The sequence below is a fragment of the Manihot esculenta genome, chromosome 8, assembly GCF_001659605.2.
Source record: "Manihot esculenta cultivar AM560-2 chromosome 8, M.esculenta_v8, whole genome shotgun sequence".
Lineage (NCBI taxonomy): Eukaryota > Viridiplantae > Streptophyta > Magnoliopsida > Malpighiales > Euphorbiaceae > Manihot > Manihot esculenta.
The window spans coordinates 35,579,662-35,605,088 of record NC_035168.2 but is presented as its reverse complement, the minus strand read 5'-3'; the positions used below and the strand labels follow the sequence as shown (position 1 = coordinate 35,605,088).

The following is a 25,427-nucleotide window of genomic DNA, read 5'->3' as shown; positions in this document are numbered from 1 at the left end:
TAATTATCCATAAACACCAATCGTCTTATAACTTTTATTTTGCAGATCGATCAAGCTCAACTCTATTTTCATTCGCATCCTATATTAAAATTATATTTTATTTAATATTTAATTTATTTGATAACAGTGGGATTAGACTTGTAAAATTTGTAAAGTGTTTTTCTATAAATTAAAATTGAGCTGTAGGAAATAAATTTTGAGATTAATTTTAAAAACCAAAAAGAAAATTTTTTATTTATATTTAAGTTTATTATAAATTTAAGAAAAAATACATAAATATTATTTTTATATAAATTTATCACAACTATTATATTTTGATTTTACACCGAATTTAAATCACTACAAAAATCTGTCGGAATAGTAACCGATATTAGTAATGGATTTAAATCCGTTACAAATTTGTAACGGATTAGTAACAAATTTTATATTCCGTTACTAATTTTTCTTATTTAATAACGGATTAACAAATCCGTTACTAAATCTGTTACTGCATAAATTATTTACAAATTTAATAATTGATTTTGAAATCCGTTATAAATCCGTTATAAATCCGTTACTAAATTAACTAAAAATTAGTAACAGATCTTAATCTGTTACTAAATTTATTACTAAATCGATTACTAAATAAATAAATTAAATGAATAAAATAGTAACAGATTTAATAAGGGAATGTAATCTATTATATAATTAGTAACGGATTAAATCCATTACTATTTTTTTAACAAAAAATTGACTTTTTATTTTTTGAAATTTCATATTTTCTTTTTAAGTTAGTAACTGATATAATATGTTATTAAATACGTTACTGAATCGAAAATTAGTAACGGATTCTATAATCCGTTACTAAATTTTAGAAAATAAAATACCGCGCTTTTATTTTAAAATCCCGCCTTTTTATTTTTAATTTAGTAACGAAACAAATCTATTATTGAATCCGTTACTAATCTAAAAATTAGTAACGGATTAAGAAATTCGTTATTAAAATTTGGAGAATAATACCGCCTTTTATTTTAAGTTACCCGCATTTTTTTTTAAAATTTAGTAACAGATTCAATCCATTACTAATCCGTTACTAAATCCGTTACTAATTCGCGTATTTATACTCACCCATTTTATCTCTCTTTATTTCATTCACTTTCTTTCTCCCCTTCTCTCCTCATTCCTTCATTTTCCCCTTATCTTATTTTCTTCTCTCATCTCCCTTCATTTCTTTCATTTATTCTCTCATCATTCCTTCATTTTTCCCTTATGTTATTTTCTTCTCTCAATTATTTTCTTCCATTTTCTCTTCAATTTTTTTTCAATTTTAATCTTCCTTTTATCTCTTAATTTTTGTTTCATTTTCTTTATTTTCTTTCATATTTTTTTTTTCATTTTCTTCTATTTTCTTTCATTTTCTTCCCTTTTTTTTATTTTCTCTCACTTTCTATCATTTTTCCCTTCCTTCTTCTTTCATTATTCATTCATTTACTTTCTTTTCTCTCATATATATACTCTAACTTTTTTCTTTCATTCTTTTCTATATCTTCATTTTCTATTTATTTTTCTTCATTTTTTCTTCATCTTTCTCTCATTTTCTTTTCTTTTCTCTCTTTTTTTCTTCCTTTTTTCTCATTTTCTTTAATTTCCCCCTTTTCCTTATTCTCTCTTTATTTTTATCACTATTTTCTTCTATTTTCTTTTTTTTTCTTATTTTTTCTTTTATATCTCATTTTTTTTCTATTCTCTCACACTTTTTCATTTTTTAGATTTTTCTCATGTAATTTTGTAAGAATTTTCTTATAAAATTAATAAAATTTAAAATATTAAAGTTAATATTTAATGTAAAATACAATGAAAAAATTAATAGTTTACCATAATTAAATTATTATTTAATGTAAAATATAATGAAATAAATTAATAAATTAATATAATTTTTTAAATATTTTTTAAAAATTAACTACAAATTTAATAATGAAATATAAATTTAATATATTTTTTATTTTTATTTTATTAAATTAGTAACGGATTTTTATCCGTTACTAAATTTAGTAATGGATTTAATTTATATATATTTATATATTTATATATTTTTTAAAATTTTTATTAAATTAGTAACGGATTTTGAATCCGTTACTAAATTTCATTACAAATCTGTTACTAAATCTGTTATAAAATTAGTAACGGATTACTAATCGGTTACTATTGCATTAGCAACGAGATTCAGAGTAACAGAATTTTCATTGATTAATAACGGAAAAAACCATTACTAATCCGGAAAATTCTTGTAGTGAATAATTTTCCTTTCTATAAAAAGTTGCATAATACCTTCTCTTGTAATATGCTCTCACACATTTTCTATATTTCATTCTTTCTTTTACATTGTTTCCATAAAATTATACAATCCATATTTATTTTATGTATAAGTAATATATAATAATAAATTAATATAAATAATTCGTAAGTCTGATCGTAAATGTATTTGAGTAAATCTAAACTTAATATAAGGAGATTTTAAGTTTTACTCTCTCAATTTTCGATTCTCATTTCAAAAAATAAAATAAATAAATAAATAAATAAATAAATGACCAAAAAAAATTACAATATTAAAAGGTAATTTGTGAAAATATTATGAACTTTTTGTAATTATTTTTTTATTTCTTGTATAAATATTTACATAAGTAATCGGATTAACCTATAATTATTTTTTCTTAATTTATATTTAAGAATGATAATGTATAATTGTTTTGTATAAAATAAAAAACTAATTATATAAATATATGTCCAGAAATGGTCCAATAAAATGTCCAGAATACCCCTGTAAAATTATAATTATTAAAATTGATCTTGTAATAATACATTAATTAATGTTATACCAACTTGCCACGTCATTCCAATAGCAACATATTTCGATCAACGGATCAGAAACGCATCAAGCAGGAGACTTGTTCGAAGTTTAACGCCTCAGTCTTCCTTAAATGTCTGCACCGTTTCTTGCTCACTCTTATGCTGGCTATTGAGGTTGATGTACGCTCATTTTCTGCTAAAATAGTTGCAGAATTCTAACGTGCGCCATGGGCCTTCTCGACCAGCTGTGGGACGACACCGTGGCGGGGCCTCGACCAGAGAACGGCCTCGGCAAGCTGCGGAAGCATCCCACCTTCAATTTCCGGTCAAACTCCGGCAAGGGTACGGAAGTGTTTTGCTCACTTAGGCCCATGGCGGAAGATGTATAAAACTTTAAATTTGCTAAACAATATTATTTAGAAGTGTTTATCTAAATCGGGAAACCTGAATTCACCTTAATGGGAGAACGCAGCTTCATATTTCCATTTGAGGAGTTCACTTCCCATATTATCTAGTGATTATCAGACCTTAATGATCCAATCTATTGTCCTGGATGTTTTGTTTTAACCAAGATCACTCGCAGAAGTATACTTAATTAGTTAACTATTTTGAGACTAATTAAATGGATCCTTTTGATTGAACGTCGGGTGATTTGTTTCTGCCGATCGGCAGTTCTAGATTCTAACATCTCCTTTCCTTGTGGATCAGAATCCGATGGTCGAACCACGAGATCGAGCGCTGACGAAGCATCCGAGGAGGTGATGAGAGTTACGCGCAGTATCATGATAGTAAAACCGCCTGGATACCAGAATTCTCCACCGGTTTCACCCGCTGGCTCTACTCCTCCGGTATCCCCTTTCTCTGGTATGGTTTGTCCTCGATCTATAGAATGACAATTAAGTCCCTGGTCTTTTTACCAAATGCCTAAAATGCCCTCTCCTAAGAAACTGGAGCTAGGTGTATCTAGAAATGTCTACAGTCAGTTTTGTCATTTTGGGCTGCTTGGCAATTGGGTAATGACAATTAGGTAAATTATTGCTTTGCTGCTTTGGAATTTGGATAGTGACATTTTAGCTAGGTCGTCGTTGACGTGCACTTATGCTTTGTCTATGCATGGGTTTTGGCCGGCTCAGGATAACCATACCCCTTTTAAACCAAGTATGGTTACTTGAATTGTTAATTAATTTTTTTTTTAATTATTTTTTGAAAAAAGAAAAGATTTAACCCTGTTGAAACTATATGATAATATGAAATTATCTAGATCAAATTACTTTTGAGAGTCAATTAGTTGGTTTATCCCAGTCTTCTGTAGTTTGGTACAAATGTAATCCATGGTGTTCAATGGATGAGATGACAACTTATGATGCTAATTTTTTTTTTAGTCTTAGGTACTATAATCTCGACCTAAATTGATGAAACTTGTTACAAATTGTAACCTTGTTTAAGATGATTTACTCGTCATATAGCTGATGAGCTTTTCTTTTGGTGTTTATAAAAAAAAAAGGAGGCAGAGAGTCATTTCGGTTTCGAAGAAGATCGACATCGGATGCGTACGAGAAGGCAAGCGAGGTTGGACCCAGGAGTCCTCCTCCTCCTTACAACGTGTGAAATATGAGACATCTGGATCTTTATCCGGCTTATGTAAACTTAGTGTTGTCAGTGTAGCTATGCCTGTTAATTTGGATTGTGATATGTTCATTTGCAGTAGTTTAGACTTTCTGCCTTTTTTGGGATGTTTAGCTCTAGTGTTCATGAGATGGACTGTAACTTTGTGAGCATAGATCATGTGATGGTGTGTTAATGTAGTTATTACTATATGTATATAGCTTTCCTTTGAGTATTTTCTGTTCATTGATTTGTCTGGTTTATGGGTCTTCTCCTTTAGGGAGGGCAAATGTGTTATTTGATGGTGAGGGTGGATGAGTGGTGTCTGCTAAAGCCTAAACAAAGGATCTAATTAATGGATTGGATGGGTTTGGTATGATGGAGCTATCAATTTGGTGGGCTCTCAACTGTAACCATGGAAACGGGCGCAAGTTGGATGTATATGCCTGCCTGAATTTTTCCACATTTGTGGTCATTTTCATTACTTCATGCTATATTTCGAATGCTAAAATTTAAAATAAACAATTTTGATTTATTTTTAGTTCTATAATAATTGTTATAAATAGTGAATTAACAAAACATATATGAAAATGTCTTGGAGATTAGAGTTTAATTTTTTTAATAAAACAAAAAACTGAATTGATGGTTCAAATTGTTAAAATTTGGATATTTATTTTAATACTAGAAGTCGAAAAATTGAGATAATAATTTTAAAAATATAATAAAATAAACCAGCGATAAATTTCATAACAAATAAGGATTATATTTTAAAAATAAAGAAATAATTTAAAGAATTCTCATCAAATGTTTCATTATAATCAACATTATATGCCTTAAATTTGGTTAAATATAACTTAAATTTTCAAATTTTTACATAAAAAATCATAAATAAAAAATTATAAAAAGAAATTTAGACAAAACACAATTCTAATCCATAAATTATTAAATGTCCACAGCTATACTGTTATATTAAATATACCAAACAATTTTGCTAACCTCCTGAACTAACTTTGGTCTTGCAAATCTGGGGTTAGGAGAAATAGATAAGTTATAAGAGTCTAGTGAGCATAAATATAAACAAAAGCAGTTTAATAAAACATATGATCTGTGTGAATGTATCACAATACAGACAATTCACATCAAAATGGACTTGTCACCAGTAACCCTCCATAATTCCAATAGTGCTCGGTCCACAATAGATGCTCCTCAGAACTTTCTCTTAAACGTAATATAACATATTCATAATGTTAGGGGTATAGAATGAACAACCCTGGTCTTTCCTTTACATAGTGTCAGGAGCGTAGAATGGGCAAGTCCTGGTTTTTTCATATCCATCATAACATATTATAATATACTCAAAAGCTAGTGGGCCATTCAACATTCATCTACAACAATAATAAATTATGCAATGCATCATAATCGTGTATTCTAATGCAAACAACTTAATCATATATATATGATATTCGTGATGCATGAGCATGCTCAAAATGTTTGATTACTTTAAAATAATAGTTTAGTTCAGTTATACTCACATTTAGCTGACACACGCCTAACTCTGAAGCCGTTATCTCACTGCAAGTCTCTATGCTCTTTCAAGTCCGATCCTACACAAATGGACTTAAATGAAGGTCTAAACATAACTTTATAACACTTAAAACTACCTCAAGAAATCCCTATAAATATACAAGAACACATGTAGAAAACAAGCTGAAAAAGGTTGGATAGGGGACTTATACAAGAACACATGTAGAAAACAAGTTGAAAAAGACTGGATAGAGGACTTTCGGCGGCAAGTTCGACGACCTAAAGTCTCTTTACAGATCCAAAGGTCAAACTTTCGGAGGCAGGTTAGGCGGCCAAAAGGTTGCCTCCACAGGTAGGTTCGGCGGCTGAACCTCCCGATTCTACCTTAAATCCACAGCCATCAAAACACTTCCAAACATACAAGCGGAAGCCTAAAATAACTATATACACTCAACACACATAAGGGACACTTAAAGCTAACCTAATCTCAACATGCATTAACAAAACAAGAAAGATCATCCATCATCAACTAAAAACTTAAGCTCTGAAACTTAAGAACTATCTTGCATGCCTCAACAACCCATAGCAACAACTAACGCCTCTTTTAAAAAACCTCCAACAATAGAAGAGAGGTGAGGACTAGACTTACCTCTGTCTGGAAATACCAACACAACAACAAAGAAGAGATTTCAGGAAGAGGAGGGATGAGATCTGAAGATCCCACAGCTAAAACTTGAAAAGATGACTTTGATTCTTCAAAAAAATGGTAAAGTCATGGATTAACAAAGGATTTTATAAAACTTGAAGCAAAAAATATCAAAAGGTCTCAGACTCACCTCTACCTGAAGAAGAGATGAAAACTTTTCTCAAAAAATCGGGTTCGGACCTTTTATAGTTGGGTCTGCTAGCTCATGTTCAATGGCCGAACATGAGAGGTTCGACAGCCGAATTTTGGTGACTTGAAAAACCCTTTTTTTTTAACACGTCATAAAATGCTTCAAATTCATTTTATAAAAACTATATTTTACCCTTCTAAAAATTTCAGTTTCGAGATTCTGGATTCCAATAGAGATTCATTGAAAAGTTTGAATTCTGACACCAGAGTTTAGCCGGATATTACAGGAGTCTCCATAGGCAGTCGCACAAAAAGCGTCTCTGACACGGTAAGGGGAGGTAAGGGGAGCTTGTCTACTAATGGCAGTATAGAGCTACCTCAAACTCTGCTTCCCCATGAGTCGAGAATTGCTTATACCTTGAATCAAGAGTTGACCCCCACTTCTATTGTGGAGCTTCTCCGTAATCATGTCTTTGGGTCTTCTCCTGATATCGGCGATCCTTGACTCTTGAGGACATTTTTTCATCTGGTGAAGTCCAGTGCATAGTTAGAGGCTAGCAACTCGAAGCCTATTGAGGAGCTTTTTGCTGACTCCAAAAGACAAGTCCTCCTAGTACCTTCTCTCTTTACTTATTTGGCTGACTCATGCCTTTGTTGTCGTGCTAATTGTTTGTTCATGTTTTCAGGTCCTAATGCTCTTATTGAGCTGGAGAGAAGATGAGGGGTGCTTAGGAGGTTGCTCGTGTCGAAACCAAGAGGGTTAGGTAAGAGGAGGCTGCTCGTGTTACTGCCTTACTAAAAGGGGAACACGAGACTGAGGTGAGAAAATTCAATGAGTTACTCAAGTAGAGTCATCTTTAGAATGACTAGGTTGCTCATCTGGAGAGCCAATTGGCCAAAGAGCAGTCTAAGGCGATAGCTCGGTTGTCCTAGGCCCAAGCTGATGTGAAGCTAAAAATTAAGGGTTTGCTCTTATGGACTACCCATCTCAAGGGTAAGCTTGTGAAGATGTCCGAGGATCTGAAGCAGGCTCATCATCATTTGGAAAGGTCTCGGGATGATGCTCGCACCAGTGAAGTTATGAAAAATCAGTATAAGCTGGAGGTGACCGAGCTCTCTACTCATTATAAAGAGTATGAGGTAGCTATAATGGATATGCACAAGAAGACTGAAGGCGTTGTCAGAACTATGTATCGAAAATATCTACAGTTTGATGAGCACAAGTCTAGTATTCTTAATTTTGCCATGTGTTTTTACACTAGTGGCTATAATTTGGGGGCTAAAGGCTGGTCGTGATGAACCAAGCAAATCTCTTAGTGCTCTTCGACTGACTGAGTGCGATTCTGACGGTAAGAGGTACAGTATGGCCCTGACGACTTGTCAATTGAGAAGCCTACTAAAACCCCTGTCTCTAGGGCCTCAACTTTCAAAACTCTTGTTTCCTCTTCTCGAGGTGTCCTAGAGAAAGATAGTGATTTGGCTGGTCAAATGATTGCTAATTCCACTGCTCTAGGGATCATAAATGCCCAAATTTCTCCTTTGAGAGATGTTATTATTGCAGACACGACTGTCATGATTGCTCGTACTCCCTCCTCCATTTTCGGAGTCTAGCCTACCCTCGCCGGTGAACTTACTTCCTCTAAGGAAGTTCAAGAATGATTTATTTGTAAATATGTGACAGGTTTATTTTTGTCTTGCCCTTGTTAGTACAAAAATTTTTAATTTTTTATAGTGCACGTTTTTTCATTTAATGAAATTGTTTTTATTCCTATTCTGTTTTGTCGCTCATAATAATAATAATAATTTTATCTTAAATTCAAATTAATAAGAGTAAATGAGACTAAATATATTTTTATTTTATGAAAAATTTTTCGTTGAGTTAAAATTTTGTGATAATTTGTGATATATTTATAAAATTTAATTCAGATTATATTTTATGTGTATTACATTCTAATATAAATTTATTTTCGCATGTAAAATTGTAATTGCGGACTAACAAATATCCCAACTAACAATCAATTAACTTTGCAATCAAGAATCAAGTGGCCAATTTGATCAAAACAACAAAGCAATCTTAGATTTAAGCACACAATTGCATGAATATTGAACAAATCAAAAGCAAACACTTTATGTTCAGATCTCACAACCCTTTAAACAACCTTAGTTTCAACCAAACTTCAACTAGAATAAGGGTTTCAGCCACTCATGACTGAACCAAAACAGAAAGTAAAAGAAAAGAAGAAGAAAGAGGAACCGATTTGATGGAAAAGCCTTGGAGTGTGGCTGCCCTTGCTTGGCCGAATTTGGAGAGTTGAATTGTCTCTCTTCTTGTATTCTTAAGGCCTTTAAATAAGTGTTGAGAGGCTGCCTAGGGTTTCTTGGGTGTCCATACATCTTTTAGAGATTTACCCAAAGTGCTCTTGGTCTTGTATGTGCCTTGTGTGGAGTTGCAAGGACTTTTTGGTCTTTGTTGTTGCCCAAGGTGTATTCAAAAAGTTCTTCATGCACTAAAGAGGAAGGTGGAGTCTTGTTTTGAATTTTGAATGTGCATGGCATGAAGTGGAAAACATGTGATCTTCAAGATTTGGTTTCTTGAATAAGGAAGAGACTGTTCGGGGGGACTTTCGGCCGCCTAAGCTTAGTTTCGGAGGCTGGACTTTCGGCTCTGGAGCAGACTTTCGGCTTCCGAAAGTACTTCCGAAGGTGGGTGACTTTCGGTTTCCGAAAATGCTTTCAAAAGTGCTTCCGAAGATGCTATATTACTATTATAACTTAAATTAATAAATTATAATATATTTATAAAAATTAATTTACTTTATGTTTTAATAAAAATTAAATAAATTTTCTTTATTATCCTAGGTTTTTTATTAAGTTAATTATTTATAATATTAGCAATAAATTACATTGCTAAAAATTATTAGCCACTAATATATAGTTATAACAATAAATATATTGTGACTAAACTTTATTATTATTGATGTAATTCATATGTTTTCTGAAATTGTTTAAAAAATTATGATTTTATTTTTATTTTTTAAAATCCTATTTTGAATTATAGGAAAATTTTTAATTAAATAGAGTTTAAGTATTTTAATAATTCTTTAACTAATTTAAATTTAAATAAAAATATATTTTTTAACTAATTTAATAATTAGGAATTTGTGTAATCAATTGAATTTAATATTTTTAATTATTTTGAATTATAAAAAAATTTAATTGAATAGAATTTAGGTATTTAAATAATATTTAACTAATTTAAATTTAAATATAAATCTATTTAACCAATAAATTTAATATTTTTAAACAATACTAAATATTTATATTTTTTAATCAATTAAAGAAAAGGATAAATTATAGTTATAACATATAAGTATGGGTATTTTAGGAAATGAACCTGGATCGGGCTTAAGGTTGGGCCTAGGCCCAACAACATTTCGAACGGTTCAACCCGTGGGATCCAATTTGAAGTCAATTGGGGGTCTGTTACGTCTGTAGACCATCTTTGCTTTCGCCGAGTGTGTGACAGTATTAGTAGCGCATGGGATTTCCAGAAAGAAGCTCAAGGAATTACTAAAATGAAGCGAAGGGATTTTGGATTATTGATTCTTCTGCTCCTTTTTAACTTGCATATCTCGTTTTCCTCTGGTGAAGCTTCTCTCTTTCTAATTCTTTGTTAGGGTTCTACTTTCATATGATTTTCAATTTGGTTATCCTGATTATTATTCTTAGCCCGTTTCTACTTTGATGATAGAATTCATGTGCTTAGGATAGCATATGAATGTAAATTTTCTAAAAATGAGAATGAGAAATTTTGTCATGTTTGTGAATTTGTATGTCACATCTTGATCTTGTGTTTTGGTTAACTTTACCTTTTGCCTTTGGTTGGTATTTGGGAAAATTTGGAAAGGATCATGCTTTTTGTCGTTAATTTCCAAAAAGGCAGAATTTCTATGGAGTCGTATAGTTTCACTATGAGGCTCTTATGAGTTTGTATTTTGGTGGTGATTCGGTTTAAAATTTTGGTAACTTTGGGACTTGTTTAGTTATTAAGGAAGGGCATTGGTTGAGAATATGAAGAGGGTGGACATTGCAATGAGATGCAATGTTTTGACAGTAACACTGCTTCAGCTTTATTTAAGCTTCTTCGAGATCACATGCCATATCCCATAAGCCATGTAGTTACTAGAATTGCAACTGTTTTGAAATTTATGTTGTTTATTCTGTGTTCTTTTAGCGTTGGTATTTGTCTGACAGAGTATAGAATCTCAATTGCTGGAATATGCTGAACAACGATGTAGATAACCTTGTGATATTAATTAAACGAGTCTGTAATTTTTTTCTTCATATTTGATGGTTTTCTAGTTGAGTGATTAGGGAGGCCAGAACTAATTGCTAGGTGCAAGATGGTTGTCGTGAAAATCTATGGAGTACCAACTTGTCCCTTTGTACCCATGATATTAAGTCTCTTTATGCTGCCTACGCAGGAAAACTTGATGGACAGTGTATTTCCAAAGGTGGTCGGTTTCCACCATTTTCAACTGAAGGAAAACCTCCAAAAAAGGTAAGCAAGGGCTCCAAAGATTTGACCCTCTGTAGGGTGTTTCGCCAAAAGACTTGCTGTGATGTTGCTCAGACACATCCTGCTTTGCTGTCCATTAGGAGACTGGCTTCAACTGGGGAGGCAAGCCAAGAATGCTTGCAATTATGGGAATTATTGGAATGTTCCATCTGTGACCCCAAGATTGGCGTTCAGCCTGGACTTCCTCTCATATGCACTTCTTTTTGTGATAGAGTTTATCAAGCTTGTGCTGATGCTTACTTCTCCATGGATGCAAAAACACAGGTGGGTCTATGGAAATTCATCTAAGGGCTTGGGAATGGTGCTGTAAGATTCTATCGTATCTTTATATTATGGAGATCTCTTACTTGTTACCAGATTAAATTGCCTTTCACTGTTAGTTGAAATGAAATTGTACCATTCATTTTGCAATGTAAGGTCTGAGTTATCCCAAGTCCCGTTAATGTGAGCCAGCAGCAATATATGTTTTGATAAAATAAATTAAGAAAAGACTGATTTTTTTTTTCTTTATTGCTTGATTTAATTGGTATCCTGAATGGGTTTTATCTGTCAGGTTGTAGCACCATGTGGAGTGAATGACTTTGTTTGTGGTAAAGCTTCTCAATGGGTCTCCAATGGTACAGAGCTCTGCCTTTCTGCTGGTTTCACTGTTAAATCATATGAAGCTGCAGAAGGTGGTACAGAAGAGGCATCTTGCTATGGTGGTAGAGCCAGTCTTGATTCTATTGCTGAGTCATGGAGGCCTTCTCATTCTGAGTTGCCTCAAGAAGCTGGGAACTCATGGAATTTAAAATATTTTCAGCAGCGGATACAGGAAATCTCTTTTAGTGAAAAAGTTTCTTGGGCAGTAGGGGGGATGGTTCTCACTGCAGGGTTGTTGTTTTTAAGGTAAGAAAATACGAATGCTTTCTTGTTGCGTTCTTTCTTTATCAAATTGATGGTTCTCACTTAGAAAAAGTTTTAATTTTGTTTCTTTCTGAAGTCATTAAGTTGGAGAAGTCAGTGCATTAGATTATGTCATAGTAGACCCTTTAACCAGCTTTCTGTTGGGACTAGTTACTCCATTTATCTTCTTATGGATCTTATTGAGTTACTGTAGCATTGGGTTGTCAGGCACCATTGACTTAGTGTTGATAATAAAGTATATGAATGTTGATATTTTTAATGATTATGCAGCAAAAGGAAAAGTTATAGCCAGCGCCAGAGGCTAGCAGCTATTCAACGAACAGCAAGGAAGCTGGAAGGCAAGATGAACAACAAATATTCTGATATTCAAGGGAATAGGAAAGGAAATCGAAGATGAATGCCTTTTTGAATGTAAGTCTGACAATGTTAATTTATAGGTGAATGGTAAAACTACTGTCATGAAGTGAATCAATTTGTTACTTTTCTTTTCTTTTCTTTCATATTGGAAAAAAAAAAAAAAAGCAGATTTAATTAGATTGAGAATTGCTCATCAAGGAATTGGCATCCTCGTCTAATCTTCAACTGAATTTAATCAACAATTGCTAGGATACCATATATGTAATTTTCTTCTGTGTAATAGTTCCTAATACATAGTACACATGCTACATATTTACAGCTCTAGTTCCAGACGAACAGATGTTAGTTCTGGTATCTACCAAGGTCTTCATGGCTACACAACATGTGTTGACTATCGACTCTGCTCGGGACATGGAAAAGAGAAACAAAAGGTGATGTGCATGTGGCATTGTGCAAGAATATGGTGAACATAAGAGTTTTGTATCAAAGATTTTCCTTGATGTGAGATAAAGGAGCTCTTTTCCTACCTTTTTGAAGAATTTGCTTACCTGAGCTTAGGATTTCTGATTATTTATGTTAGAAACTACATTAACTTTTTCAGTACTTTTGTCAATGTTTTATATTTGGATCAACATTGAAGTCCAATCAGTGTCACAATCCTCATCCCTCAATGGTAGGCTGCAGCTTGGTTTCGTAAGGAAATGTTGGTTGGGGTAGTGATGCTGCTGGTGAGAAAATTTGGACAACTGAAGATTTGCATGGTGTTTGCCATTTCATTATAAGTTTTTCAATCTTCAAAAACTATATATAAGGTCAATTAATATACTTTTATTTTTTGCAAAATAAGAAAATATTAATATTATTTTCTTTGAAAGTTCCCAATCATTAAATTCAAATATTTAATGTAAAAGTTGATTAAAAAGAAAAATATATAGCCTCTTTTAGGTTTGAACCACAAACATGGTTGCCCGGTTTTTATGTTATTTACATGTGCAAGAAAACTTAATCAAAAGCAAATTGCTTGAAAAGGTACAATCTGATACAATTCATGCGGCCAACAATGGACTACATATATTTTTTTAATTGGTTTAAAAAGTAAACAAGAGGCCTTGTGTGAGAAAACAACAGCTGGTACTCGTACAAGCTCAATAAAAGTCAATGCAGGCTATTCTCATTCTGCAGATAGCATATGCTAATCGGTGGAAACAGGAAGTTAGCAAATGGATTTCAACGTGAAATTTTCAGCTCCTGCCCAGGATAGCTCTTTTGATATACAGAAATTTTCTCTAGTAATCTGCATTGCAAATTGAGTCCTCTGCTCCTTTTAATAAATGGGTATATGTTTCTCATCTTGTAAGATTGAACTGTAACAGAGTTCAACTGAAGCATGAAGTGAGTTTGCTCTATCTCCTATTCAAAACCAAAAATAATGCCCTTGTCCATGTTAGACACTTCCAGTTTTAGGAGGCTGTTTGAACAGGGACAAGAAAAAGGAGGTCAGAAGGTTTCCACCATGAAAGTCTCACACAGGAAGAAAAACTTGGAAATCACATATTAAACAAGGCATATGAAACGTTAACCAAAAACATGTCAGATTGATAACCTTCCTAAGCGGCTTTGAACTGCTTGCCGGCGCAGCTGGCTTCAATATCTCAAAGGAACACACTAGAGATTCATCAACACTCAATAAAGCACCTGCATTGTCAAACTCACCCCCATAGTTTGGAGCTGAAAATATTGTGACCAATTTGCGGTTGGCAAAAAATTCATATCCATCTTCCACTACCTGCAATTTAACAGCTAAATCTTAATATGGAAATGCTGAATTTCATAGTTATAATGTTTGCAGATCCTGATAAAACAGAACATCTGTTATTTTAGCAATTTAGCTGAAGTCGTGCCATGTGCATATCAATGAAATGATGGCTGCCTATTACCAATCACCGACCGTCACAATCATTTGCTGGTTTGGTAGATTTAAGTGCTATTATAGTACAGTACTTTTTCACTTTCAAACACTCTTTATCATAAGGGAATCTTTCATTAGATTGAAAGATAAGCTTGCCAAATGAGAAAGAAAAGCAATATACAACAAAATCACAGGAGTCCAGTATAGAAAATTTTACCAAAAACATGGCACAATTATAGATTAGCCTTTTGTGACTAACATCCATAAGAGAAATCGCTCATCATGATCGACCACAAATCCACCAACAAGTACTACTTATGGCTCATTTGGCAGTCAAGGGTCCCATCCCATCTCAAATTTGGGGGATTATAACAAGCAATTGAAAGAAAAAATTGCATGGAAGCTAAGAAATTGCAATACAAATACACATCTTTTATTCTTAGTAAGCTTGCTTATGAAAAGAATTGGTCACCTGATGACCTCGGCAGATGAGATCAAGGTCATTCTTATCCAAAAACTCATCAACCCGATCAGCTCCAAAGGTACAGGAAACACCTCGATCACTGTCTGACCAGCCCTCAATCTTAGCATCAGGGTCAGACCAGAGCAGATCACAAAGAAGACCACCATCAGGAATTTCAGTAGGCCTCTGAATTTCCTTTATTTGGTCCACATTCTCCAGTTCTGGAGATAGGCCGCCATGCATACACAGTATCTTCTGTTCAATTAGTGCTGCAACAGGCAAACAATTAAAGCAGTCGGTAAATATTTTCCAAAGCCTAACATTGAATCTCCTTTTACACTCATCATAAAACCCATATATCCGGTTGATCTTTGCATCCTCATGATTTCCCCTCAAGAGAAAAATTTTGTCAGGATGTCTGATTTTGTATGCCAGAAGCAGACATATGGTCTCCAAACTTTGCTTCCCTCGATCAACATAATCTCCAAGAAATATATAATTGCATGATGGAGGATAGCCACCATATTCAAATAACCTCAGGAGGTCTTGATATTGTCCATGTATATCACCTGTAACAGACAAACAATATAAGCATAAAGGCACAGAGTGAGGATTAAGGAGATAAACAATAGATACAATTCTTCTTTCTTCTCACCTATACAAATCAGCATTATTAATCTAAATTATTCAACAAAGGAAATGGATTATTAACATGCAGTGACGAAACTAACACAATATGGCCATTAAAATTCAAAGAAAAACACGTTGCTTTCCCTTAGCATTCTGGATCTCTACATTTATGGCTGAACACAGACTCTGACAGCAACAAAGGAGTAAGAGCCAATCAATTTGATCCAACAAAATCTCAAACCAATACCTTAAATTTTTGGATTTGATTATTCCTGTAGCAGCTCTCTGAAGAGAGAATAAGACTCAAAACAATAGTAGGATACTCTCCAGCACCAAGTTTTGATTCTTCACATTGTCTCCACACAGCCAAATGCAAATGTGGGGAGGCAAAATTGAATATGCAATGACGATTATCAAGAACCACAAGTGGTACTTCCACATCAGTCTTCCCTATCAATAATCAAATAGAATATTGATCCCGACAAAACACCAAGCCACAATTACAATCCCTTCCAGAATTTAAATGCAACAACGAGATCTCAAAATAGCCAACCATGCAAATCAATATTCATTTCCATGTAAAAATCCGAACTAAGATGATTTGCTTCCTCAGTTTCACATCAAGCAAACCAAAAATCCTTAGACAAAAATAAGAATAAAAGGCACAATGGCACATACAACATCAAACTACTGCACAATAATATTAATCAATATCATGCTATTATATTAGGAGGAGGGCGGGAAGCTGACCACAGATGCGAATGGGAGCATTTATCTCAAGGAGATTAGGTTGAGAGAGGAAGATTTGGCGTGCGTTTACACATAATTGACGGATTTCTCCTTCAGATAGCTGCACCTGCTTGCCCCCTCTCCCGTCCAAAAGCCTCCTGATTATATCTTCCAATACTCCCTTATCCATCATCCCCTCCATTGTCATCATCATCATTTCAATCTCCAAATCAAACCCACAGAAAAATATAAAAGCTTATGTTTCGGTGGATAAAAAGGAAAATTCTTCAAACCTGAGGATCGATGAAGAAAACCCAGAATAACTAAAGCAACAAACTGTGAAATAAAAAGGATCAAAAAGCCAAATTTGTACAGAAAGAGAAAAAGGGCAAGTGTAAAATTGAATGAAATAAATCAAGAAAGATATTTTTTTTTCCAAAGAAGTGATAGCAGAAACAGGGAAAGAAAAAACAGAGGAATTTTAGGATTAAAATTTGAGAAAAAAAAGAAAAGGATCAGATGGGCAGCCAGCAGATAAAAATAGAAGAGAAAGGAATGTAAAGAAATAATGGATATGGGTTGTCATTTTCTTTGTGAATCTCTCTCTTTCTCTCCCTAAAAAGGATATTTTCTGTGGTACCAGCTGCCAACGCCAAGAAGATTCAACAGCAAGGTTGAAACCTTCAAATGCAAGGTAGAGAGAGAACAAAAAGAGAAAATTATGGAATGTTTTCTTGCCCTAAAAGCTGCTGTAATTTATATTTTATAAAGTTTATTTTTTTCTTTAATTATATTAAGTTTTCTTTTATTTTATAGAAAATATTTTTTGATATTTAAAAATTAAAAATATTATTAAAGAAAAATTAAATTATTTTTAAAAAAATTATTTAATCTTTTTAAAAGAAAATTTATTTATTAATACTATTTATACAAATCTATTAATTTTTTATTTTTTAAATTATAATTAAAAAATTTTGAAAAATTATTGTTAATAATATTTTTTATAAAAAAAATTGTAAACGAATTATTTTGAACGGAAAAACAGAGGGAATATGGATTCACTGGAACACTGAATAAAAGCTGGCGGTAAAGTGCACAGGCAGTTGAGCGTACAAAACCGCGTATTTTAAAAAGTCTGTTAACACGTGCATTGCACGCCATCGATGATCATTTTTATGGTACCTATCCACATTTTCCGATCAAATAATCTATTTTTCACTATTTAATTTTAATTAAAAAATAAAATTTATTAATATATTTATATATATAAATTAAAAAATAAAATTATTTTTTAGAATAATTTATTTTTTTAATTAAAAATATTTACTATTAATTAAATTTTTCTATATTTTAAACGTTAAAAAATATTTTTTTAAAACAAACATAACTTAAAATTATAATAAAGTTCCATATTAAAATTATAAAATTTTGATATATTCATGTTTTATAATTATATAAATTAAATACAATGATTTTTTTAATAAAATTATGATTTTATTTGCATTTTATAAAATATATTTAGAAAAAATTTTTATGCTTTTTAAATTTGACTCAATAATCAAACAATTATTTTAAAATTTTTTAATAAGTAAATTTTAGAAATGTACTTCCTTTGTTTCTACGGCTGCAGAATTTGAGGACAATATGGCTTTTCTTTTTTATTATTTATTGGAAATTACTCAATTAAAATCCATGGTTTTGCATTCTTAGTATTATTAGAGTTTTATTATTATTTTAAAAACCTAAGTCTTCTTTTAATTCATATTTCTAAATTATAGAAATTTATACAAGAGTGCCCATGATGGAATTCATAACAACTTAATAATAGTTATTCAATGGTTAGACTTGTATCTATCTAATAAGATCCATCAAGAGAAAAGCTGCAACTGCCCTTCTGTCAAGATCATACCCAAGAACTCCCTTGGGGAGTAGCCCTACAGGAAAGTTCTAGTCCCTGAGGATTTCATACGTTGTTGACTGCTGGTCTGCAGAAGATGAGGATAAAGATTGTGAAAAAATGAGAATCAGGCAAAGAGTGGTTGATAGATATGCCTAGATTTTGGCATAAATCTTAAACTTCTGGAGGTGGTAGTAATTTTTTTTTCTGCTTTGTTCTATATATTACAAGACAGGAAAGCAAAAATTGAACTTGAAATCGTTGAAGCGGAGCTGCTAAGGGTGGTGCTTCACTGTTAACATCGCAAGTTGGGGGCCTCATAATAATAAACAATAAAATCTAAATAATTTCTTTATAAATAATAAAATCATTAATTAAAATACATATAAAGCTATCCAATTAATATTTTATTTTATTTTTATTTAATTCGCTCCAGACTGGATTTTGAACTTAAAGCTTCTCAACTATGACTATAGTATCAATAAGTAAGTATTAAAGAAAACAAGGATATTCTCAGGGTTGATCATTATCAGGTTTCCTATTCCCAAGTTCAATATCATGAAGCCAACCAGATTGCAAATCCTGAACATTCAAAGAAAGTGTCTTCAAGATTTTCTTCAAGCTATTTTGTCTATTCACAGTTGGCTTCGGTAAGCTTTTTCCCTTATTCAGACTTCGGTTATTGATGCACATCTTATCATCTTCATCATTGTGTGTGCGCATCTCAATCCCTCCTTTGACCAAGTGAGGTGAGCCTTCTTCTTCCATGGCAGATTTTTCTGAGCCAGACTTTTTCGTATACATCGCATAAAGTATCAGTTGAGCTGAACCTAACACGAACCCTGTCGCATTGGGCACCTAAAAAAGTTAACCACATATGAGAAATACACTCATCTTTCATCAGCTCTGGTGGTTGCTTAGCCCAATATGAAAAGTGAATGATGAAAACTCACTCCAATATAGAAGTCTTTGACGAGCACTGCATAAACAGACCAAACACCTCCATTGAGGAAGAGGAAGAAGGAAAGCAAGAATGGCATATACTCCACACTCTTAGTCTTTATCACTGTTCTCTGTTGCACATGAAAAAACAGAGAAATAAATTACGTCTTGTGATACAATACAAATTACATTACAAAGTTTTTTCAAGCTCTGTTTCTTTTTGGCATTAGATTACCATGGCAGATAGAGGAGCTGCGTACATGCCTATGGTGAATGCAGCACATAGAATTCCAACAAACGTAAGCCTCAGATTCCCATGCATGGCTACGAGAGTTACTGTTATCACTACCCCAAGAAACCCCACATCTAATAAAGCCACCAACTTTGCTGCATTTACCTGGTTAATCATCACCAGAAATTTGATCCATCACTATACATGAATATTTAGGATATTGTTCTTGCAAAAGCAGAGATTTGATAAGCCACCTTCTTATCCTTGGGAGCATAGATGAGAAATAGAGTGACATAGATGAACTGGAAAACTGCACCAGCTCCATTCACTGTGACTACAAGCAAACCATCTGGGTTCAGAAGTCCATAGAAAGTCCATAAACTTGTGCTCAGTAATGTAGTTATATATGGAACCCCTTTGTAATTTTCTGTGGATTTCTTCTTCACCACTGTCCAAAATGTCTTTCTGTAAAACCAAAATAATTTTGCAGTTCAATTGATTATTCCATAGGACCTAAATAGGGCCCATCTTAATTATCTCATAATCAAATCTGAGATATTCATTTTGATTAATTTATACGGATATATCATAATCAACGGATCAAAATAGCTAGCTTTGATAATTGAAAAATTATGCGTAGGATTTCAGTATTGCTTTCAGTTCCTTTATCACAAAAGAAAAAAAAAAAAACTTTTTTAAACAATCGTATAAAGTAAGTGTTACGAAATCCACCAAATCACACAAGCTAAAGTGAGTCTTAGCCAATTTAAATTTATTAAAGGATGAAATTCTGAGAAAACCCATAAAAGAAAACAGGAAAAAATCAATGATATTTCATGGGATACTTACATAGGAGAAGCAAAAACCAGAATAGAAATTATATTACCTGCAGACAACAAATAAAATTGAGATATATCAAACAAACAGACAATGAATCATAAAAAACCCATGAGGCCATGAAGCTCAAATAGAGAGAAGCAACGAGAAGGAAAGAGGAACTGACCAATAATACCAACAATGAAGCTTAAGTCGGCCATGGATAATGGAGTATAGTACTGTGCGTGTCTACTGCAAATATGGTTGAAAGACAGAAAAAAGACACATATAAATGTGCACGTGAACCGCAAAAGCAAACGTGAGCGTGTGTGGTCTATGATTGAGAGGTTAATAATATAGAAGTCGGAAATTTATGATTCGGCTAATTTGAATTTGCTTTTTCTATCAATAGGACAATAATCTCTGGAAGGTTGCCACGTTTTCACTCAAGTGTGATGTGTATGGTTGCTCTAAGGGGCAACTGGACCCTTACCTTTATTTCAGGACATCGGTGCTTTCATATGAAATGATAAAAGGTTGGATTTTAGTTCATATATACCCTCCTGACGTGAATGATTTAGTAGCGAACTTCCGTGTACCTAACTTATTTTGATATATATGAACAATATCTTCAAAAATAATTCACATGGTTAAATTAGTTTTTATATCGTAGTAAAATAAAAGAAAATTTTAATATATATATATCTGTGTAAGTATTTACAGATTTAGTTGAGTGATAAAATTTATTTAAGTGAATTTAAAAGGTTTTAAATTCTATTTTTTAATTCTCAATTTTTATTTTAAAAAAAAATATATATCAGTGTAAATTTTATTTTTTAATTTAAATACAATTTCTAAATTTACACTTTGTTTATTTTTCGGAACAAACGGAGATTTAATTTATTGTTTCATACTTTTTCATTGAATGCAACTGTGGCCTTAATTTTAAAATGAGGATATGGATTTTGAGATTTAACTTGTATACATGGCATGTAATTTATAGGACAGGATAGACATCAATGCAAATGAGGAGGATTAAGCTAGCGACTTTGTGTCCACTTCCAAATTAAAAAGGATAATTGTTTAAAAAGGCCTCGATGTTTATACATTTTGTTTTTTAGCCCAATGGTTTTAGTTTTAGATTTATTGTCCCAACCGGGTATAGTTTTAGCCCAATTCAAAATCAAGACCTCAAGTACTTGAGATTTAGCTTCTACATAACTCATGCTATTTAAAATTGAATTTGAAATTTTTTACTTTTAAATCAAATTATTTGTGTAAATAAACCGAGCTAATTTTGAAAATATATAATTTAATTCTTTAAAATTTTTTCGAATTCAAATCGAATTTCAATTTTACTTCTTTCGAATTCGAATTGAGTTTTTATAAGCTAATTTTCGAGTTCATGTATCATTGCAGATAGAGGTCTGCATATTCAACTGTGGCCATTCCAACACATAGAAGAGTTGCTGTAATCACCGCCACAAGGGATCCAACATTTAAAGCCGCAGCCACCTTCCCCGTCTTCACCTGAATAAACACCCCCGGGAACTTCTTTTTAGAATAACTCAATTGGCAATTAATTAAAGAAAAAACTGATAGTTATATAATTAACCTTCTTATCCATGGGAGTGTACATGAGAAAGAGAGCGACATAGCCGAACTGGAAACCGGCTCCAGTTCCATTGAGTCACCACAAGCATACCGTCTGGCTTCAACAACTAGTTTCTCCGTCGATTTCTTCTTCACCACCTTCGAAAAGGTCTTTCTCTGCAGAGATCGATATTCAAAAAATTATTCTGTAGATTAATAAAAATAATGGAAGCCAAAATGCCTGATCGATTCATTTCATGCATGGTTTTACTCACATGGGAGAAGCAAAAACAAAAAGGAAATGATATTACCTGCGATTTGTATGCGTGATTAAGAGAAAAAAAAGCTAATCAATGATGCCGATGATGAATTCCAACGTAGCCATGACGACTTGATGGATGCGTATGCATGTACAGGACACTGAATTAGAAGAAGAAGATCAGAAAGACAAGCACTGCATGGGAACCAGAGCTTTTTTTTTTTTAAATCATACATTATTAAAAAATATATTTTAGATCATACAAGATCAATCACGCCAAAAATGCATCTGAAGGCGTCCGCATGGCACCTGCATGCACTTCCGTGTATTTTACTCCTCCCTCTCCCTTTCATTTTTCTCCCTCACAGCACCTCCCACTCCCTTTGATTTTCATTTTCTCTTGTCAACAACACCTGTTAAACTTTCCTCTTAAATCTTCTCTTTATTCATTAGAAATTTTCTCTCCATCAACAACAAATCTTCTATTTATTTCCTCTGCATCCATAAAAAAATTTCACTTTAAATCTTAAATTTTTTTTCTAATTTCTCTTTAATATATTCTTCTACATTTATATGGTTCTTTAATTTATTTCATCTAATTATCAGTATGTCTAAAACTCTTTCTTTCTTTCTTTTAGTTTAATATATAAAAATAAAATTTATAGTTGTATTTTGATAAAATGCAATAATAATTTTTTATATGAAAATTTTATATAATTACAATTTTATTGAAGAAATTAATTTAGTATAAATTATAATAATTTTAGGTAGAATGAATTAATAATATTTATAAAAAAAATTTATATAATTACAGAGAACAAGATAGTAATTTTTTAAAATTTATAGAAGAAAAGATAGTATAAATTAAGTTCAACATGGCCGGGCATGCACTTTTAACACATTTGAAAAAAAATTTTCAAATTGCATAATGTGAAAAATATTTTATTAATAATGCATGATTTAAAAAAGGCCGTAGGAACTGTGAGGTTGGAAAGGCCAAGACGGATGAATACTGTGAAGAAAAATGTTGATGTATGCTATAAAATCTACGAATACCTTTTTTGTTTTGTTTTTATAATCACATATATTATTCTATATGCACTCGATTTATTTGCACTCGATCTATTTACTTAGAAATAAAATATTTTCGGTGAATATTTATTTTATAAATAAAAATTTTTTTGATTTTTTGTTTTGTTTTTATATTTATATATATTATCTTATTTACACTCGGTTTGTTTACTTAGAGATAAAATATTTTTAGCGAGTATTTATTTCATGAATAAAAAATTTTTGATTTCATTTAAAAGAAAAGAATATCCTACCACTCATTTCAATATTTATTAGTATATCTTCTATATTTTAAATGCACAGACCGAAAATAAAATACATCGAAATTAAAAAGTTGTCCAATAAACAATAGCTACGCCTACCACTTAGAGTAATATCTAATTATAGGAAAAATTTACCTCCATTCATTAAGTAGATCTCTTCATAATAAAAATTAGACAGAATATATTTATTGTATTTTAAATTTACGGTGAATCGAGTTTAAATAAAAAATTTTTTTTATCTACCATTCTTTTATCTAAACAAATAAAATTCGAATGTATTTTTTTATTAGACTATTTTATATAAAAAAATTTATTAATTTAATTAGTTTGAATCATACTGAATAAGTTTATTAAAAAAAACACTCTGTTTTTAAATTTTAAATATAGTGCAAAGATACCTAAAATAACATTTTAGGTAAAATTATTGTAATATGTAAATATATTACTTTTTTTTTGTTTAATTTGATTTATGGAGATAATTAATCACCTATGCTGACGGAAAAGGATGATGGTGGTATAGTCATGGGACCAGCTTTTTTTATTAAAAAAAAAGAAAGGAAAGTTTTAATGTTTATAATGTGGCTGTAGTAAAAAAAAAAAAAAGAAAAGCTTGAATTATAGTTTGTGGTACTGTAGTTGTTGATTTGGCTAGAATTTTTCATAAAAAAAGTTAGGTTTTATTATATTTTACGTACATTTATCAATTTTTTTTCCCTAATTACATGGTGGTTGCATGATAAAAGGCTGATTTTTATCCATAATCCACTAACTTAATTTTAATTGTGATTTCAATTTAAGTTGCTTTCTTCTCTGTTTCTTTTCTATTACTTCTCTCTCTTTTTCCCTCTTTTTCAGATGTTTATTTTCCATCTTCAGAGCTTTGCATCTCTCTTTCATGGTTCCCAAAACTCCAAAACAAGAAAATATTATTATTTAGGTATTGAAGACCAAATTCTAAAAAAAAAAAAAGATACAAAATGATCTAGATCATTAAATAGATAAGCAACGAGTATAAGAAAGATTAAATGTTGTCTTCAAGTAGCTCCAACGAGTAAAACTAGTGAGAAATTTTCCACTCGAAAAGTCATGCTTTTTTTAAAAGCGTTGGTCTCTCTTTACTCGATGAAGGTCAGTTCTCCTACACTAGGAACGCTCTCGTTTCTCTGGTGAGTAGGTTTCTCTCTCCATTTTCAAATAGTTTTTCTTATTTTAATTTTCTTATTTTGATTTTTTCTTGTCTTTTTTACATATCTATAAATATTTGAAATCTGCATAGATCTAACTTTTACACATATTATTCTCTACTCGAGCGAAAGAAAGTATGTCGGTGATTTGCAAAGCAAAATTCATAAGATGTAATTAGATTATCGAAAAGTATAACCACCTTTACTAATATCACTTGATCCGTAAACATGTGGTTAACCTAAATGATAAAGATATTTGTGGCACTTCCCTTTTGACTGCATGTAGTGGTTTGTATGTGATTTGGACTTAGATTTTCTCCACGACTGCCACAGTACTAGGTACACAATTTTTCAAGCTCCATGTTTTCAAACTTTTCAAACAAACTAATGCATTCGAAAGAGGGAAAATGCATCCGAAAGAGAGAATGATGTAACAAGGGTTTCTTCTACGGATCCTCTAAGTTATTTGATGTTAGGTTTCTAGGCTTTCTCTTTGGAGTCTCATTTATTATTTTCTTGCTCTCAAGTCTAGAGGCGTATGATATTATGTATGTAGATCTTGAACTTTTATAAAGCTTAATTCTATCTTTTATCTATTCAAAAAAAAAAAGGTAAAAAATAGAAAACAACAAAAGTGTTGCACGAGGAATTAGAATTTACCTTAAAGAGCTACAGAAAAAGAAGAGAGATTGAAAAGGAAAGGACTTTATATTAGTTTTCAAGTAAACCAAGGTACAATGACACATCCTACACTGATACATAGGCAAATCACACACACACAAAAGAAAAAGAAGCACTGCCTTTATT

At 31.9% G+C, this 25,427-nt stretch overlaps 4 protein-coding genes across 5 annotated transcripts; 2 read left to right on the top strand and 2 right to left on the bottom strand.

The window, feature by feature from the left end:
- Positions 1–2,966: 2,966 nt before the first annotated feature.
- On the top strand, positions 2,967–4,666 carry LOC110619925 (dormancy-associated protein homolog 3). Of its 2 annotated transcripts, none has more exons than XM_021763443.2 (3): positions 2,967–3,168; positions 3,535–3,674; positions 4,331–4,666. In XM_021763443.2, exons 1-3 carry the CDS (start codon positions 3,054–3,056, stop codon positions 4,439–4,441), a joined length of 366 nt encoding a protein of 121 aa, XP_021619135.1. In that variant the 5' UTR covers positions 2,967–3,053; the 3' UTR covers positions 4,442–4,666. The 2 variants fall into 2 exon arrangements, with proteins under 2 accessions (XP_021619135.1, XP_021619134.1); XM_021763442.2 differs by having other exon boundaries at positions 2,970–3,168; positions 3,535–3,690.
- A 5,612-nt stretch (positions 4,667–10,278) lies between these two features.
- Positions 10,279–13,328, top strand: LOC110620066. The gene is made up of 5 exons (XM_021763644.2): positions 10,279–10,435; positions 11,275–11,633; positions 11,923–12,257; positions 12,546–12,686; positions 12,952–13,328. Exons 1-4 carry the CDS (start codon positions 10,366–10,368, stop codon positions 12,670–12,672), a joined length of 891 nt encoding a protein of 296 aa, XP_021619336.1. The 5' UTR covers positions 10,279–10,365; the 3' UTR covers positions 12,673–12,686; positions 12,952–13,328.
- A 217-nt stretch (positions 13,329–13,545) lies between these two features.
- LOC110620019 (serine/threonine-protein phosphatase PP1 isozyme 9) lies at positions 13,546–17,097 on the bottom strand. The gene is made up of 4 exons (XM_021763569.2): positions 16,385–17,097; positions 15,014–15,573; positions 14,236–14,418; positions 13,546–14,100 (listed from the first exon to the last, which is right to left on the bottom strand). Exons 1-4 carry the CDS (start codon positions 16,578–16,580, stop codon positions 14,077–14,079), a joined length of 963 nt encoding a protein of 320 aa, XP_021619261.1. The 5' UTR covers positions 16,581–17,097; the 3' UTR covers positions 13,546–14,076.
- Positions 17,098–18,586: 1,489 nt separating this feature from the next.
- LOC110621369 (bidirectional sugar transporter SWEET16) lies at positions 18,587–20,566 on the bottom strand. The gene is made up of 6 exons (XM_021765629.2): positions 20,438–20,566; positions 20,284–20,320; positions 19,689–19,899; positions 19,438–19,599; positions 19,214–19,333; positions 18,587–19,118 (listed from the first exon to the last, which is right to left on the bottom strand). Exons 1-6 carry the CDS (start codon positions 20,469–20,471, stop codon positions 18,774–18,776), a joined length of 909 nt encoding a protein of 302 aa, XP_021621321.1. The 5' UTR covers positions 20,472–20,566; the 3' UTR covers positions 18,587–18,773.
- Between the last annotated feature and the right edge of the window lie 4,861 nt (positions 20,567–25,427).